The 18,473-nt window shown below is 41.9% G+C and overlaps 1 protein-coding gene across 2 annotated transcripts in view; it reads left to right on the plus strand.

The window, feature by feature from the left end:
- Window positions 1–18,473, plus strand: part of acadl (acyl-CoA dehydrogenase long chain) — a 107,164-nt gene that overhangs the window by 38,469 nt on the left and 50,222 nt on the right. For both annotated transcript variants that reach the window (XM_073046360.1, XM_073046361.1), the window contains exons 4-5: window positions 7,512–7,676; window positions 16,713–16,779. In XM_073046360.1, the coding sequence (XP_072902461.1) occupies window positions 7,512–7,676; window positions 16,713–16,779 (232 nt within the window). The remainder of the gene's footprint in view (window positions 1–7,511; window positions 7,677–16,712; window positions 16,780–18,473) is intronic.

An 18,473-nucleotide genomic window follows, 5' to 3' on the forward strand; every position in this document is an offset into this window, starting at 1 on the left:
ACAAGATAGGTCAAATCCAACATGGTTCCCTAAAAGCAAAATTCTGCCTGACTAACCTACTGCAATTTTTTAAGGAAATTACAAGCAAGGTAGACAAAGGAATTGCAGTAGATGTGCTGTACTTGGATTTTCAGAAGGCCTTTGACAAGGTGCCACACATGAAGCTACTTAGCAAGGTAAGAGACCATGAAATTACAGGGGAGTTACTAACATGTGTGGAACATTGACTGATTGGCAGAAAACAGAGAATGAGAATAAAGGGATCATATTCTGGCTGGCTGCTGGTTACCACTGGAGTTCCACAGGGGTTGGTGTTGGGACCGCTGCTTTTTACAATGTATGTCAGTGATTTGGACTATGGGATTAATGGATTTGTGGCTAAATTTGACGATGATACTAAGATAGGTGGAGGAGCGGGTAGTGTTGAGGAAACAAAGCCTGCAGAGAGACTTGGATAGTTTAGGGGAATGGGCGAAAAAGTGGCAAATGAAATACAATGTTGGGAAGTGTATGGTCATGCACTTTGGTAGAAGAAATAAACGGGCAGACTATTATTTAGATGGGGAGAGAATTCAAAATGCAGAGATGCAAAGGGACTCGGGAGTCCTTGTGCAGGATACCCTAAAGGTTAACCTCCAGTTTGAGTCGGTGGTGAAGAAGGTGAATGCAATGTTGGCATTTGTTTCTAGAGGTAAAGAATATAAGAGCAGGGATGTGATGTTGAGGCTCTGTAAGGCACTCGTGAGACCACACTTGGAGTATTGTGTGTAGTTTTGGGCTCCTTATTTTAGAAAGGATATACTGACCTTGGAGAGGGTTCAGAGAAGATTCATGAAAATGATTCCAGGAATGAAAGGGTTACTGTATGAGGAACATCTGGCAGCTCTTGGGCTGTATTCTCTGGAGTTCAGGTGAATGAGGGGGGGATCTCATAGAAATGTTCCAAATGTTAAAAGGCCAGAACAGATTAGATATGGCAAAGTTATTTCCCATGGTAGGGGAGTCTAGGACAAAAGGGTATGACTTCAGGATTGAAGGACATCCACTTAGAACAGAGATGTGGAGAAATTACTTCAGTCAAAGGTTGGTAAATCTGTGGAATTTGTTGCCACGAGCGGCTGTGGAGAAGTCATTGGTGCATTTAAGGCAGAGATAGATAAGTTCTTGATTAGCCAGGGCATCAAAGGGTATGGGGAGAAAGTAGGGGAGTGGGGATGACTGGAAGAATTGGATCAGCCCATGATTGAATGGAGGAGCAGACTCGATGGGCCGACTGGCCTGCTTCTGCTCCTATAACTTATGGTCTTATCTCCCTTGTTCTGCCATTACTCTAAACCAGTTTCATTAGGATTATGGTAGGACTTGCTGGGTGCAGCATCAGACAGATAATATGTGAAGCTGCAATTGAGGACAATATGCACACTAAATCATTAAAACGACTTTCATTAGGTAGAGCTATGCATTGCACCATCAATGCATCAGATCTGATTTCTGTGCTCTACCACATCTTGTCACAGTGGCGGTAATGAAACAGCTAAAGGAAAGAGCTGAATAAGGATAGGGAAGGAGAAAAAGTCTCTCCAGACAGATTAGCTGCAACTCACCTTCCATCAGCTGGCAACACCACCAGATTTATCTCTTTTGGTCCCCATCTGATCACACAAATTCCCTTTGTTCTCTTCTTCCCTTCCTTTAACTTAAGTTAAAACTTAAAACTTTTCCTAGTTTTAATGAAAGGACCTTTGACCCAAACATGGATGTTGTTTGACCTGCTGAGTATTTTCATTATTTTTTGTTTGTTGTGTTACGAACCCCGTAACTGGGTATCTTACCAGCAAAGATAGGAGTATCCGTTGAAGTCTGATGATACTATTTTTAACAGCATTTATTAGTAAAAATACACAAAAATAATATCAATGCAAATATACAGATAATATACGTCATCAATACTAAACCTAAAAGTGCGGGTATAATAATAATCAATAAGAGATAAGCTCTATCGTTGTCTAGGGGATAATGAATTGTCCGATGGAAATATAAAGTTCAGTTCAGTTCAGTTCATGCAGGCTGTGGTAGTTGTTGATCACTGTGTTGCAATTGTTGGAGAGAGAGAGAGTAACAGCTATTGACTTGCCGACTTTCCTTTTACGATCTTGATCCGTCGTTGTTGTGGCCATTCACGTATGACCCCTCCGTCCTTTAGCTAGACCGTTCCGTGGAGGACTCGTCACCCAGGCAAGGGTAGACACACACACAAGCCTCCACCAGTCTCGTAGCGTCTCTCCTGGTGCGTCTGAGGGGTGTTTCCCCAGACCCTACTTTTATCCCCACTCACGGGGTCTCAGGTGTCAATCAGGTTGGGATGATGCAACACATCAACCAGACCACTCTGGTTGCCCCTTGAGGGGTTTCAATGAATAGAACAGTACTCAATACACAATTCCTTCTCCAAGAGACAATAGCAGTAATCAGTGGTTCCGTTCCACTTTTGTTAGGAGGAGACATTCCACCTTTGTGTATCCCTGCGTTGTCTCTCTCTCTCATTACTGACATGAGCTGTTTATCTCTCTCATTTTCTTGGTATCAGACCCAAAATAATAGTGATTTTGCGATTCTCAAAAAGGGGGGGGGGCGACTTTGCACCCTTCTGCCCATCAGAGTTGCTCCTCATTCGTAACACCCCCATCCTTCTAAGAATTTTCACCCAAAAAGGGGAAAATTAACTAATACAGAGTCTTACAGAATTTCAGAATCTAACGTAATACAAGAGTTTTCACTACAGAGTAATACAGTTATACATTCAATTTAGCATCTAGATAAACAGTCAGCGAGTACATTATCACTTCCTTTAATATCTTAATATCTTGTACCTTAATAAATTCCAGTAGCATCAGACTCCAATTTAATGACCACTTTTTTTATTCCTTTTCTTCAGCAAAAACAAAACTAAAGGGTTATGATCTTAAGTATATAATACAAAATGTGAACCAATACATGTGTGATTATTCTGTAGTACATTACAAAAGTTTATGCAAATACTAATCTTTATTTTACTTTTAAACTTAACTGTCAATCTTCCATGGTGTTGTCTTTATTATTTACATGCTTTGTCGAAATCCCTTAAAACCAGATTCTGTTATTTAAAGTGGCATTTTTTCAACCGTCGCCTCTTTTCCAGTTAACTCTCACGTGGTTAGCTTGCTCACCAGTGTGGAATAGGCTTTCGCATACTCCTTTAATAGGAGTTATTTTATCAACAATGTTTTCCAAACTTAGCCCATCTTCTGAACTTCCACACCATTCTTTATTTTTAAGCAAGTCGTTAGTTTTATCTTCAGGACCCTTCATTCTATTAGTTTTCAGTTTAATATCTGCAAGCGATCCCTCTTTGTCCAAACAAGATTTCAAATTCTGCCTCTTCACAGCACACCCTTGAATAAAATTAGCGAGTGGGGTACCTTTACATTCCAAATCAAACTGTAATTGATTCGCAGGCACCTTGTTAACAAGCCATTGTTCCTTCAGCCTGGTTACTGCTTCTGACACCAATCCAGACTTTAAATTTTCTTCATTCAATTTAGGAATTACACTTTTCCCTTCTCCTTCAATAATAATATCCACATCACCACCTTTTATCTCCTCACTAACTTTTAACACACCTTCTAACACAAACAACTGGGAATTCTCACTTCCCACTCGTACCAAGGTTAACCCTTTCTTCACTGAACCAAGTCCATCTGACCCAAAAGGACTGCATACCTTTTCAACTAAATCAGATACCTCAGACTTTTCCTGCGTTTCATTACTAGGTTCAGTACCATGTGCATCCACATCTTGAACACACTCAAACGGGACATCTGCCTCTTCCAGGCTTTCAATACCTGTCCCCTTTTCAAATTCTAAGTTCCCCTGATCCTCCCAGTTACTCTCTGGGCAACTCCCTTTCGGAGTAAACTCAACCCTGCGGATTAAAACAACCTCATCTGCTAACCCAGCAGACTCCTTCAAGGTAATGGCATCCTTTTCATCTAGGACTGCCCTTTTTTCATTATCGGGAACACCTTTAAATTCTTCAACTTCTTCAAACAGTTCTGTCAAGCCAGACAGATCATCCATGTCCAACCTTGGACCTTCTAACAGACTTATCTGTTTCTCATTTTTACTCTGTGCCTCTATAAATTTCCTCCTGGCTAAGGGTAGGTCTACCTCCTCTCCTTTACTCTCTTTCACCTCCCTATTCTCCGTTTTACCACCCTCTAACCCCTCTTGGTACAGGGTCGGTAAAAACGTCTCAACCAAATCGATACTGGACTGATTTAAACTGGTCTCTTTCTCAGCTGCCTTTTTCGACGTGCTGCGAGTGATCGCACATGCGGGATAGATCTTGGAACCTAGGGACGGGTCCTCAACACTTACAGGCTAGCTCGTCAGCTTCCTTGCTGAACACACGTTACCACCTGCTAAATCATTACCAAGAAGGACGTCCACGCCTTCTCTCGGTAATTCTGACTGTACCCCTATTTCAACTGGTCCAGATACCAGATCACAATTTATAATGATCCTATGCAAAGGCACAGCTTCTGTCCCTTTTCCTATGCCTCTCAAAACTACCTCTCCAGTCTCAGGACCAAAATCTAGTACCTTACCGAGAATCAATGACTGCTCAGCTCCAGTATCTCTCCAGATCCGCACTGGAACTGGTGTTTCTCCCTCTTTCACAGACACGGTCCCTTCTGAAATAAATTTCTCACGCCCCTCTCGTATTTTATCTACCTGGGGCTTTCTCGTCGATTTGCTGATCGACACAATACACCCTGTAGGGACTGCTGCGTTCCCTTTTCCTGTCTCCTTCCTCGGAGCAAAGCACTTAGATGCAATATGACCAACCTTTCCACAATTAAAACAGGTCAAGCCAGGAACCCTCCTGCCAGCTTGCCTTTCTTCCTCGTAACTTTTACCACTAGCTCCCTGCTGAATTTCTGCCTCAGCCGGCGGGCTTTCTCTACCGTTCCTATGGTCTTTCTGGTAACTCTTATTCGAGGAAAACTTTGTCTTGTGGGTTAGGGCATATTCATCTGCAAACCTGGCAAGTTCTGATATGGACTTATTCAGCTTCTTGTTCAAATAAATCCGGATATCATCCGAAACACAACCTTTAAATTCCTCAATCAGAATTAACTCCCTGAAACGTCGAAAATCCTCTTCCACCCTTTCTGCCGCACACCAGCGATCCAAGAGCACACCCTTCTCAAAGGCAAACTCTGCATACGTCTGATTCCACACTTTCTTTAAATCTTTGAACTTTTGTCTATAGGCCTCAGGTACCAATTCGTAGGCCCGAAGAATGGCCTGTTTTACTTCCTCGTAATTTTCATACTCCTCCACAGACAACGCCGCATATGCCCATTGTGCCTTCCCTTTTAATACACTTTGTAACAACGCCACCCACTGATCTCTGGGCCATTTCTGATTCACTGCCACCTTTTCAAAAAGCAAGAAATAACTATCAACATCCATCTCCTCGAATGGAGGTACTAACCTAAACTCCCTACTAACATTAAACCTCTCCTGTCGGTCTGCCCCTTGGACCCTTCTCTCTTGCTTTAACTTCTCCATGTCCAGCTCATGCTGCCTCTGTTTCTCCTTCTCCCTTTCCTCTGCTTCCTGCTCTTTTAACCTAATTTCATGCTCCCTCTGCTTTTCAGCTCTGTCCTTCTCCTTTTCAGCTGCTTCCAGCTGTTTTAACCTAATTTCATGCTCCCTCTTCACCTCTAACTCCTTTAGCTGGAGCTCATACTCCCTTTCCTTCTGTTCCAACCTTAATTTTTCCAACTCTAACTGAGCCGTCCCAATAGCTGGTACCTTTTCAGGGGTAGGATCCATTACCTCAGCCGAAAACACCTCCTTATTAACATAATACTGAGCTATGGCCCTCTGTATCTCCCACTTTTTCATTGACGACTTCACCTCTGTGAGTTTTAATCTTTTCGCAATATTTACCAAGTCCGACTTTGTGGCATCCTCTAGCGCCTCCGGAGTCGTGTTTTTTGTAAATTCGTCTACGTCCATCTTTGCTGGTTTCCCATCTGGTTACCCGCACAACCAGATCCAAGTCTGGACTTAAAAGCCCGATTCCCTGGCCCTCCCAATTTGGTATCAAATCTCGAGACGAGGCCCTAAGTTGTTACGAACCCCGTAACTGGGTATCTTACCAGCAAAGATAGGAGTATCCGTTGAAGTCTGATGATACTATTTTTAACAGCATTTATTAGTAAAAATACACAAAAATAATATCAATGCAAATATACAGATAATATACGGCATCAATACTAAACCTAAAAGTGCGGGTATAATAATAATCAATAAGAGATAAGCTCTATCGTTGTCTAGGGGATAATGAATTGTCAGATGGAAATATAAAGTTCAGTTCAGTTCAGTTCATGCAGGCTGCGGTAGTTGTTGATCACTGTGTTGCAATTGTTGGAGAGAGAGAGAGAGAGAGAGAGAGTAACAGCTATTGACTTGCCGACTTTCCTTTTACGATCTTGATCCGTCGTTGTTGTGGCCATTCACGTATGACCCCTCCGTCCTTTAGCTAGACCGTTCCGTGGAGGACTCGTCACCCAGGCAAGGGTAGACACACACACAAGCCCCCACCAGTCTCGTAGTGTCTCTCCTGGTACATCTGAGGGGTGTTTCCCCAGACCCTACTTTTATCCCCACTCACGGGGTCTCAGGTGTCAATCAGGTTGGGATGATGCAACACATCAACCAGACCACTCTGGTTGTCCCCTGAGGGGTTTCAATGAATAGAACAGTACTCAATACACAATTCCTTCTCCAAGAGACAATAGCAGTAATCAGTGGCTCCGTTCCACTTTTGTTAGGAGACATTCCACCTTTGTGTATCCCTGCGTTGTCTCTCTCTCATTACTGACATGAGCTGTTTATCTCTCTCATTTCCTTGGTATCAGACCCAAAATAATAGTGATTTTGCGATTCTCAAAAAGTGGGGGGCGACTTTGCACCCTTCTGCCCATCAGAGTTGCTCCTCATTCGTAACAGTTGTAGTTCAGATTTCCACCATTTGTATTTTTTTTAGTGGTTCAATTAGGTAAAGTAGAGTTGGTCTAAATTAGAACTAAATCAGGAGCACTGCTGTAAGTGAGAAAGAATAAAGAGAGGAGGGAGGGGGGAGACCTGAAAAAGAATGAGAAAACTGATTTCTGGATGGATATCAGTGATTCTAAGGAACACATGGACTTTGCTGAAAATAAAACATGCAACAACATAACTGCAGTACATGAAGTTACTTACCTTTCATCATCTCATTTAAGATGGTTTTTAGTTCCATGTAAAGAGTAAGTTTCCTCCGTTGATTTGTACAGTACTAAGTGTTAGTGTAAAATGGGATTGGCATAGTGTTTAATGGTTGGTGTAGACTCAATAGGCAAAAGGGCCTGTTTGAGATGCTGAATGATTGTATGACTGATGATTGTACTCTTTTCTAGGATGTATGCGAACTGCAGTGGACCTGGCTTCAGCTTACATTCAGACATTGTCATGCCTTACATCACTCATTATGGATCTAAAGACCAGATTGAGCGTTATATTCCTCAGATGGTTTCTGGAAAATGTATTGGTGCCATTGCAATGACAGAACCCAGTGCTGGCAGGTAGGAGATTTGAAATATGCCATCAGCTTTTCTGATGTGAAGTACATTGTGTTGTAATTCACTGTGAAAGAAATCATCTTTCTTTCTCATTCATTGGATAGGTTTCTTCCTTGTGATGCTTCATCTCTTTCCCAACTCCCTCGAAGATGCTGACTTTCACCAGGATTATGTTTCCTACTCACTAATAGAACAGATGATCAATTTTTTAGGTTCTACACATTTTAATGCAGCGGTCAGTAAACTGACATTAAGAGAAGGCATCTTGACTAAAGATATGTACACAACGCTGGAAGAACTCAGCAGGCCAGGCAGCATCCATGAGAAAAGAGTAGCCAACGTTTCGGGCCGAGACCCTTTATCAGGAATGGGGGGGGAGAGAGGGCTGAAGCCCAGTAATAGAGATAGGGGAGGGGGTAGGGCCTAGAGGTGCCAGGTGGAAAACCAATCAGAGGAAAGATAAAGGGGAGAGAGGGAGGGGATAAGCATGAAAGAACTGTAGAGATAAAGAAGCAGAAAGTTGAAAGGGGAGAGAGGCAGAGAGGGACCTGGGATTTGGAGTGAGGTTAGAATAGGAGAGAGGGGTTGTATGTGTATTCTTTGGAACTCGATCTGCATGACTTCATACTTTACCGCCGTTATCATACTTTGTCGCTATTATCCCTTAATCTGGTCTAGTATAGGACCAGAGGGCACAGCCTCAAAAAACAAGGACATCCCTTTGGAACAGATAAGATGGAATTTTTTTTGCCAGAGAGTGGTAAATCTATGGAATTCATTGCCACAGATGGTTGGCCAAGCCATTGGGTACATTTAAAGTGGAGATTGATTCTTGATTAGTTAAGACATCAAATGTTACAGGGAGAAGGCAGGAGAGTGGCATTGAGAAGAATAATAAATCAGCCAGGATGGAATGGCAGAACAGACTCAATGGGTTGAATGGCCTAATTCAACTCCGAAGCCTTATGGTCTTATTAGAGAATCTTGAGTGCTGCTCTTAAGTTACAGCTTATTACAGGTGTGTGTTCTGAAAATTCTAGTCAAAACAGAGATGAATAGATACCTGGATAGAGGATATGGGGATGGAGTGGGAAAATTGTGTTACAAATCAGCATGCATCTTACTGAATGGGGAGGGGCCTGCATCTCCTCCTATTTGGTTGCTTGGATGGACACTTACTCCTATTCTTGTGAATCAGGAGTGCACATTCAAGCAACCCAACTTTCCATTTGTAAGACTTAATTATGCTTAGAGTATGCCTTTAAATTTAAGTAATGTTTCACTGCATGGAGTCCAGATTGGCCATGAAGTACCCCATTTAAGGTTTCTATTTACAGTACTCTGCATTAGTCTTAGGCACATATACAGTTGCAAGAAAACATTTGTGAACCCTTTGCAGTTACCTAGTTTTCTGCATTAATTACTCAAACAATGTGGTCTGACCTTCATCTAGGTCACAATAATAGACAAATACAATCTGCCTAAACTAATAAACACACAAGCAATTGTACTTTTCATGTCTTTATTGAACATACTGTTTAATCATTCACAGTCCAGGCTGGAAAAAGTATGTGAACCCTTGTATTTAATAACTGGTGGAAACTCCTTTAGCAGCAATAACCTCCACCAAACATTTCCTGTGACTGCTGATCAGACTTGCACAATGGCGAGGAGGAATCTTATATTATTCCTTGATACAAAACTGTTTCAGTTCATCAATATTTCTGGGATACCTTGCATGAACAGCTCTCTTCAGGTCTTGCCACACCATCTTAATTGAGTTAAGGTTTGGACTCTAACTTGTCCTTTCCAAAGCATGAATTTTCTTCCTTTTAAACCATTCTATTGTTGATTTACTCTTGTGTTTCAAATCATTGTCTTGTTGCATCATCCAGCTTCTATTAAGCTTCAAGTGACAGACCGCTACCCTGACATTCTCCTGTAAAATGTCTTGATACAATTTTGAAATTATTGTTTGAAACAATTGCAAACTGTCCTGGCCCTGAGGCAGCAAAGCAGCCCCAAACCTTAATGCTCCTTCCACCATGCCTCACAGTTGGGATGAGGTTTTGGTGTGCAGTGTCCTTTTTCCTCCAAACATAGTGTGCATTTTTGCCAAAAAGTTCAACTTTTGTCTCATTTGTCCACAGAACATTGTGGAACATCCAGATGGTCTTGTGCAAACTTGAGACGTGCAGCAGTGTTTTTTTTGGCAAGCGGTGGTTTCCTTCGTTATGTTCTTCTATGAACACCAGTCTCGTTCAGTCTTTTTCTTATAGTGGACATGTGAACAGAGACCTTGGCAAATTTTAAGAGATTTCTACAGGTCTTTTGCTGTTACCTTTGAGTTCTTTTTCACCTTAGTCAGCATTGTACATCGTGCTGTTGGTATGATCTTTGCAGGATGCCCACTCCTAGGAAGAGTAGCGACAATACTGAATTTTCTCCATTTGTAGATAATTTCTGTTACTGTGAACTGATGAACAGTCAGGTCTTTAAACTGTTTTTGAACCTAGGCTGTGACTGTTTAAATGGTGTACTGAGAATTGATGAGAAGTACAGTTGTTTTTTGGTGTTACTAGTTTAGTTAGATTATGCTTGCCTATTTTTGTGACTTAGATGAAGATGAAATCACATTTATTGCAAAGGGTTTCCAAACTTTTTTTTGCAAATGTGCCTTGGGTGCTTCAGACGTTTGCATAGTACTGTAGTAATTTTATGTATTGTACTGCTGCAAAGAAAACAAATTTCATGACGTGCAAGTGGTGATAAATCTGATGTAGTTCTCTTATTGTGGACTGAGAGTGAGAAGGGGGCAGAAAAGGGAATCATGGTTGGGGAAAAAGGGAAGGGACAGGGGAGGAGCAGGAAGCACCAGACAAACATCCTGTAATGGTCAATAAACCAATTGTTTGGAATCAAGTGACCTTGTCAGTGTCTTAGGGCTGGGTGTGTCTGCACCCATGACACCCCACTCCCATCCCTGGCACTCCTTTGCCACCTGTCCCATTCCCTCCCATGGCACTCCACCCTCGCCATGCCCAGCGTACTTTACTCTCACCAGATTTACCAACTCGCTCTCTGTTGACAAATACAGCACCGTGCAAAACTGTTAGGCACCCTAGTTATATATACGTGCCTAAGACTTTTGCATAGTACTCTATATACAGCATCTGGAACCACATGGATTGTATTACAGACATAAGTGTGAGAGTAAAAATCTAAAGTGCTTATATCTGGCTTTTTAACATTTATATTCAGACTCTAGTTAGGCTGCCTTTTTGAATAAATGCATCCGGTTAGTTTGAATTAGTATTTTGTTAACTACTGATGCCTAATAATATTTTTTTTCCAATTATATGGTTATGTAGTGTTCAGCCTTATTGAGAGGTTTTCAGTTTCCGTTTGGCTCCAGTGTGACCTTGAGGGTGAGCTCAGTTTGTCGAAAGCAGACAATTCCCTAAAGCTCTGCCTAATTACTTTACGTGTAAGCTTGAAGAGAAAAGTACTGGATGTTCATTTGATTGTTGAGGATATAATAGCTGAGAATGTACTTAACGCTCAGTGCTTTTTCCAGCTAGGCAAGGTCCATGATCACAATCAAAATCAGTTTTAATATCACTGGCATATGTCATGAAATTTGTTTTGTGGCAGCAATACATTGCAATACCTTAAATCTATAAATTACAATAAGAAAAAATGATTAAAATTAAATAAGTAGAGCAAAAAGAGAGGAAAAAAATAAATGCTAGTGTTCATATGTTCAGAAATCCGATGACAAAGAGGAAGAAGCTGTTCTCTGAAATGTGTGTGTGTCTTCAGGTTCCTGTACGACTTCTTTGATAGTAGCAATGAGAAGAAGGCATGCCCTGGTGATGGGGGTCCTTAATGCTGCCTTTTGAAGGTATCCTTGATGCTAGGGAGGTTAGTGCCCATGGTGAAGCTGGTGAAGTTTACAACTTTCTGAATCTTTTTCTGATCCTGTGCAGTGGTCCCTCCATACCGTATGGTAATGCAGCCAGTTAGAATGCTCTCCATGGTACATCTGTAGAAATTTGTGAGTGTCTTTGGTGACATACCAATTCTCTTAAAACTCCTAATGAAATATAGCTGCTGTTGTGCCTTCTTTGTAATTGCATCATTATGTTAGGCCCAGGTTAAATCCTCAGAGATTTGACACCCAGGAACTACTTAACCTTTTCCACTTCTGGTCTCTCGATGAGGACTAGTGCATATTTCCTGGACTTCTTCCTGAGGCTTGCAGGCAATTCCTTGGTCTTCCTGACGATGAGCACAAGGTTGTTGCTGCAGCACCACTCAACCAGCTGAACTACCTCTCTCCTGTACAGCATCTCGTCACTATCTGAAGTTCTGCCAGCAATAGTTGTGTTGTCATCAAATTTATAAATGATGTTTAAATTGTACCTAGCCACACAACTGTAGATGTAGAGAGAGTGGAGCAGTGGGTTAAGCATTCATTCTTGAGATGTGCCAGTACTGTTCATCAGCAAGGAGGAGATATTATTTCTGATTCGCACAGGCTGTTGTCTCCCAGTGAAGAAGTCAAGGATCCAGTTGCAGAGGGAGGTACAGAAACCTAGGAACTTGTTGATTAGAACTGTGGGTATCATGGTATTGAACACTGAAACGTAGTCAATAAACAGCAGCCTGGCATAGATATTACTATTGTTCAGGTGATCCAAGGCTGAGTGGAGAGCCAGTGAGGTTGCATATGCTGTAGACCTATTGTGGTGATAGGCAAATTGCAGCGAGTCCAGGTCCTTAGGCAGGAGTTGTTTCTACCCATGACCAACCTCAAAACACTTCATCACAGTAGATGTGAGTGTCACTGTGATAGTCGTTGAGGCAGCTCAGCCTGCTCTTCTTGGGCACTGGTATGATTGTTGCTCAATTGAAGCAGGTTGGAACCTCTGACTGAAGCAGTGACAGACTGAAGATGTCCTTGAACACTCCTACCTGGACTTCTAGTATAGTTCTGGATCATCCATCTTAAATGCCTCAGATCTAGTCCTCAGCGCACTACGTCTCCTGGTTCAATCACAGCTTTTGGTTTTGGTATATCTGGTATGTTCCTAAAGGCACACACTCATCCACACAGGTCCTGGTGAAGTCAGTGACAACTGTGACATACTCATTCAGACTCAAAGATGAATCACTGAATATTGTTCAGTGCACGGACTCAAACAGTCCTGTGAGCACTCCTCCGCAGCCATTGACCATACCTTCTTGGTCCTCACCACTGGTGCTGCAGTCTTTAGTTTCTGCCTATAGAAATACAGCCAGGTGATCAGATTTCTCAAAGTGTGGGTGTCAAGTGGCATGGTCAGTGTTCTAGCCACACAGTCATGTGTATACAGAGAGCAGAGCAGTGTGCTAAGCACACACCCCTGAGGTGCGCCAGTGTTGATCGTTAGCGAGGAGGATATGTTATCACCAACACGTACAAACAAGCTGGATGAACTCAGCAGGTCGGGCAGCATCCGTTGAAATGAGCAGTCAACGTTTCGGGCCGAGACCCTTCGTCAGGACTGAAGAAAGAGGGGGCAGGGGCCCTATAAAGAAGGTCGGGGGAGGGGGGAAGGTGCTAGGTGAAAAACCAATCAGAGGAAAGATCAAGGGGTGGGGGAGGGGAAGCAGGGAGGGGATAGGCAGGAAAGGTGAAGAAGGAATGTAAGGGGAAAGCACTCTGGGTAGTAGAAGAAGGCAGAATCATGAGAGAGGTGATAGGCAGAAGAGGAGGCAGAGTGAAAGTGGGATGGGGGAAGGGAGAGGGAGGGAATTACCAGAAGTTGGAGAATTTGATGTTCATACCAAAGTGCTGGAGATGTTCCAGATCGGCTGAACAGGACTGAGACAGAACCGTCATGTTTGTGTACTGCGATAAGCTAATCATAAAGCATACATCACATCCTCTGCCTTTAAAAGAATGAGCTGTCCTGTCTTTGCGGAGAATGGTGAAGCCATCGGGCTGCAGCACTGCATCTGAAGTTGCTGGTGTGGGTCATGTTTCCATGAAGCAGAGGATACAGCAGTCGCTGATTTCCCTCTGATACAGCAATCCTGCTCTGAGATTTCTAATTTTACTTTCTGAATACTGTACATTTGTCAGCAGGATAGTTGGAAGTGGAAGTTGAAGGCCACTGTGTTTCAATCTTACCTGTAGGCCAGTAAGGTGTCTCTGTTTCCATTTTCTTAAAGGGAATCGGCACTTGTGACCCGAGTCTATCTTCCGAGGCTCATCGATTTTGAGTATTGATGTTTTTATTTTTAATATCTTAAGACAATGCTGCTCTATTTGCTTTATACTTATGACTGTGCAGCTAAGCAGAGCTCCAATGCCATTTTTATTTTGCTGATGACACCACTGTCATTGGCCAAATCAAAGGTGGTGACAAATCAGTATATTGGAGGGAGATTCAAACTCTGGCTGAGTGGTGTCATAACAACAGTTTCTCACTCATTTTCAACAAGATCAAGGAGCTGATTATTGACCAGGAGGAGAAATCCAAAGATTCATGACCTAATGCTCATTGAGGCATCATAGGTGGAAAGGGATAACTTTAAATTCCTCAGTGTTATCATTTTAGATGACCTGTCCTGGGCTTAGCACGTAAGTGCAATTACAAAGAAAGAACGGCAGCATCTCTACTTCTTTGGAAGTTTGTGAAGATTTAGCATTACATCTAATACTTTGACAAGCTTCTAAAGATCTGTGTTGGAGGGCATGTTGAGTGATTGCAATGCAGCCTGGTATGGGAGCACCAATGCCCTTGAATGGTAAATCCTACAAAAAGTACTGAATAGAGCCCAGTCCATCATGGGTAAAGACCTCCCCACCATTGAGCACATCTACACGGAGCCCTGTCGCATGAAAGCAGCATCTATTATCAGGGACCCTACCACCCAGGTCATACACTCTTCTTGCTGCTGTCCTCAGGAAGAAGGTAGAGGAGCTCATGATTCACCACCAGGTTCAGGAACAATTATCATCCCTCAACCAGCAGGCCCATGAACCAATGGAGGTAACTTCATTCAACTTCACTTTCCCTATCACTAATCTGTTCCCACAACCTATGAACTCACTTTCGAGAATTCTTTATCACATGTTCTTAATATATATTGCTAATTTGTTAATTTTTTTCTCTTCTGTATTTGCAATTTGTTGTCATGCACATTGGTTGTTTGTCCTGTTGGATGTGCTTTTTCATTGATTCTATTATCTTTCATGGATTTACTGAGTATGCCCGCAAGAAAACGAATCTCATGATTGTATATAGTGACATATATGTACTTGATAATAAATTTACTTTGAACTTTAAAGTACGCATGGCTGTGACTCCAGTTTTCAGTTGTCGTAGTCCTAAGTAGAAATATTTGATGATTTCCATTGGAGTTGCACACAAAAAGTCGCCACTTAATGGTGCCATCTTACCATGTCTATTAATTTAATTAATAATTAGAGGCGCTGTAATTTTTGTTTCCTCTCTGCATTGACTGACATTTGCCAAATAATGTGCAACTGAAATAATTTAGATGTTGCTCTTCCCGACCCACTGCTAGCATTAGTTAATGTGACACAGTAGAGGTTTAAACCTTGCATCTACTTGTCTGAAATGGTTGCATACATCAGTCTGATCACATGTTACTTTGGAGACATAAAGGCCTGCAGATGCTGGAATCTGGGACAAAAGCAAACTAATGGAAGAATTCAGCAGATTAGTAACATCTGTGGATTGAAGTGGGCAAACAGTGTTTCAGTCAAGATCCTTTCTTTGGGGGGAGGTCTTAACTCAAACAGCTGACTGTCCATTTCTCTCCACAGATGTTGCCCGCCCCACTGAATTCCTCCAACAACACGTTACTTTAGGTTTGTATTAATGTCTATATTGAGCTCTCAAAATTGATGTCTACCTTGGTGGTAAGATAACACCATAAAACAAAGGAGCATAATTAAGCCATTCCGCTCATCAGTTTTCTCTGTCATTCAGTCATGGATGATTTATTTTGTCCTCTCTAGCTTTGTCTCATAACATTTGATGCCCTTACTGCTCACAGTGCTCCAAATGTGGTCTGATCAATGCCTTTATAAAGCCTCAGCAATCCATCCTTGTTTTTGCATTTGCCCTCCTTGCTATCAACTGAACCTGCAAATTAACCTTTAGGGAATCATGCACTAGGACTCCCAATTCACTTTGACCTCCAATTTCTGAATTCTCTTCTCATTTTGAAAATAGTTTATTTCTTCTGTGAACGTGCATGGCCGTATACAGAAATGTACATCCCTATATTGCATTTAATCTACCACTTTGCCTACTCTCCTACTATGTCCAAGTTCTTCTACAGACTCCCTGCCTCTCCATTTAGCTTTGTATCATCTGACTGGTTCATGCAGAATACCACTGGCAGCCAACTAGAGAAGGCCTCCTCTATCCCTACTCTCTGCCCTCTGCCAGTCAACGATGCTAGTCTTTCCTGTAATGCCATGGGCTGTTCTCTTGTTTAGCAGCCCCGTGGATGGCACCTTGTCAAAGGCCTTCTGAAAATCCAAATAAACAATATCCACTGACTCTTTTTGTCTATCTTGCCTGTTATTTCCTCAAAGAATTCTAACAGATTTGTCAGGCAAGATTTCCCCTTAAGGAAACCATGTTGCCTTTTGTCTTTTGTCAGATTCCATCTCCTGCCATTCACTATTTAACTGCTAAATAATAGTGATATTCATGACTGGATGCAGAAGAACAGCCGAGGTTTGACTTGCTATGTTCAACAGGATTTAATTTGCAAGATAGGAAAGGGGCTTGCAAATAAAATGTAGTATTAAATGAATCTTCACAGTGGCTCCCTTATAGCCAGAGAGAAATATGAGCCAACTCTGCCTTATCTACCTGAAACACCAAACAAGCTGACCATGTTCTTAACTCTGCTATCAGCTGTCAGCTGATACAGTCAAGCATCTTAGAAATAAGAGACAGGGTTTCCCACCCCATGCTTGCTTAACTTTAAATTTTGACTCTTTAGTGATTTACAAGGAGTACGAACAAATGCCAAGAAGGATGGTGGTGACTGGATTCTCAATGGCAGCAAAGTAAGGAATAATTCACAATAAAATTCCTTTAGTTAATGTGCCTCCTCCTTGATAATGATCAAGTGCTACAGTATGCACATTTTGCTCTTCAGATGCCAGTGGAAAGTAATGCCACATAAAGACCAGTGTTTATTTGATACTTCAGTTTGCTGTTATTTCTGGTCAGTCAAACAACTTAAGTTATTATTTTTAGAATCATTTGTCTACATTAAACTCCAACTTCCAATTCATTTGTCTGCTTAAAAATAGCTTTTACAGCTTTACTATGAACACAAGGCATTCTGAAGATGCTGGAAATTCATAGTAACAGACACAAAATACTAGAGGAACTCAGCAGGTCAGGCAGCATCTGTGAAGAGGAATAAAGAGTTGATGTTTCGGGCCAAGATCCTTCATCAAGACTTCCCATTTCTCATCACAAGTCCTATTTGACTGGGATGCATGTTTTTACATACTGTCAAGAGTTTATGGATGTCTCAACACTACCATTTTTTTTCTTTTCAATAATTTCATGGACTGAGACTGGGCACAGAAAGCAGTGGCAAATGTTGAGTTAGACTGCTTATTATTTGTTGATAACCACGTTATATAAAAAGGATAGGACAAGTGTTCTGCTGACCTTCATTCCACAGATTTGCTGTGTAAAGTTCCCAGGCTCTGGATTCAACTGCAGTCCGCTGCTCCCAGGTCTGGTGTATAGCTGAGCCTCTGCCTGTATCAGACATTATTTGTTGCCTCCACCCTTTGACTAGAGTGCCTTAGCTTGCACTTTGAAAAATGATCACCTTTGTTCAGCCGTCTCTGGCAGAACAAGGTCAAGTGAGCAGTACTGAAATAATTGCCAGGCTTTCCATTTTAATGATGTTGCTTGAGAGATAAATGTTGGCTTAGACGCTAAGATAACATTGAGGTTCCTTGTCAGAATAATAGACCTACCTGATCCACCAAAGAAAAAGAAAAGATAACGTACACTGTTACATGCAAAAGACAACATTACAGAGTGTGCAGTGGAGCACTTCGTCAGTTCCAAGCTAGATTGTCTCTCAATGGTAAGTGCAAAACCACAAAATGGAGGACCTCAGCAGATCAGGCAGCATCTACAGAAAGGAATAAAGAGTCAACGTTTTGAGCTGAGACCCTTCATCTGGTCTGTAATGTCTTTGTTCTTTTCTATAGACGCTGCCTGACCTGCTGAGTTCCTCCAGCATTTTGTATGTGCTGCTCTGGATTTTCAGCATCTGCAGAATCTCTTGTTAATGGCTTGTCGCTGTTTCTTTTGTATGGTATCCAATGATAGCTGAAATGGAATTTTCAAACTAAGATAAATGAAATTTGGGTTCACATGAGCTAAAAGGAATAATTCTGATTTATTTTCACATTTATCTTGGCTAAAAGGCAAAAATTTTGGCAAGTAGTTTGAGGGGTTGGTTGAAGGGGTGGTAAGTTATTGAAAGGACAAAGTGGTAACAAGGGGGGGGAGGAGGAAGGGGAAATTTGGTTTTTGCTGGGTTGCGGGTGGCAATACACAGTCTCTTTCAGATTCCTTTCTGCTGTTATTCCAAAGGTGGACTGTACCCAGGCCGCATCAATTTTAACTGATCACTGCCTGAACAACACCAGAGGTGAAGGAATAAAAGTAGGAAACACAATAAACAGCAGTGGCTGCCTGGCGACTGGGAAGGTCAGGGCAGTGG

The sequence above is a fragment of the Hemitrygon akajei genome, chromosome 5 (assembly GCF_048418815.1).
Source record: "Hemitrygon akajei chromosome 5, sHemAka1.3, whole genome shotgun sequence".
Classification (NCBI taxonomy): Eukaryota; Metazoa; Chordata; class Chondrichthyes; order Myliobatiformes; family Dasyatidae; genus Hemitrygon; species Hemitrygon akajei.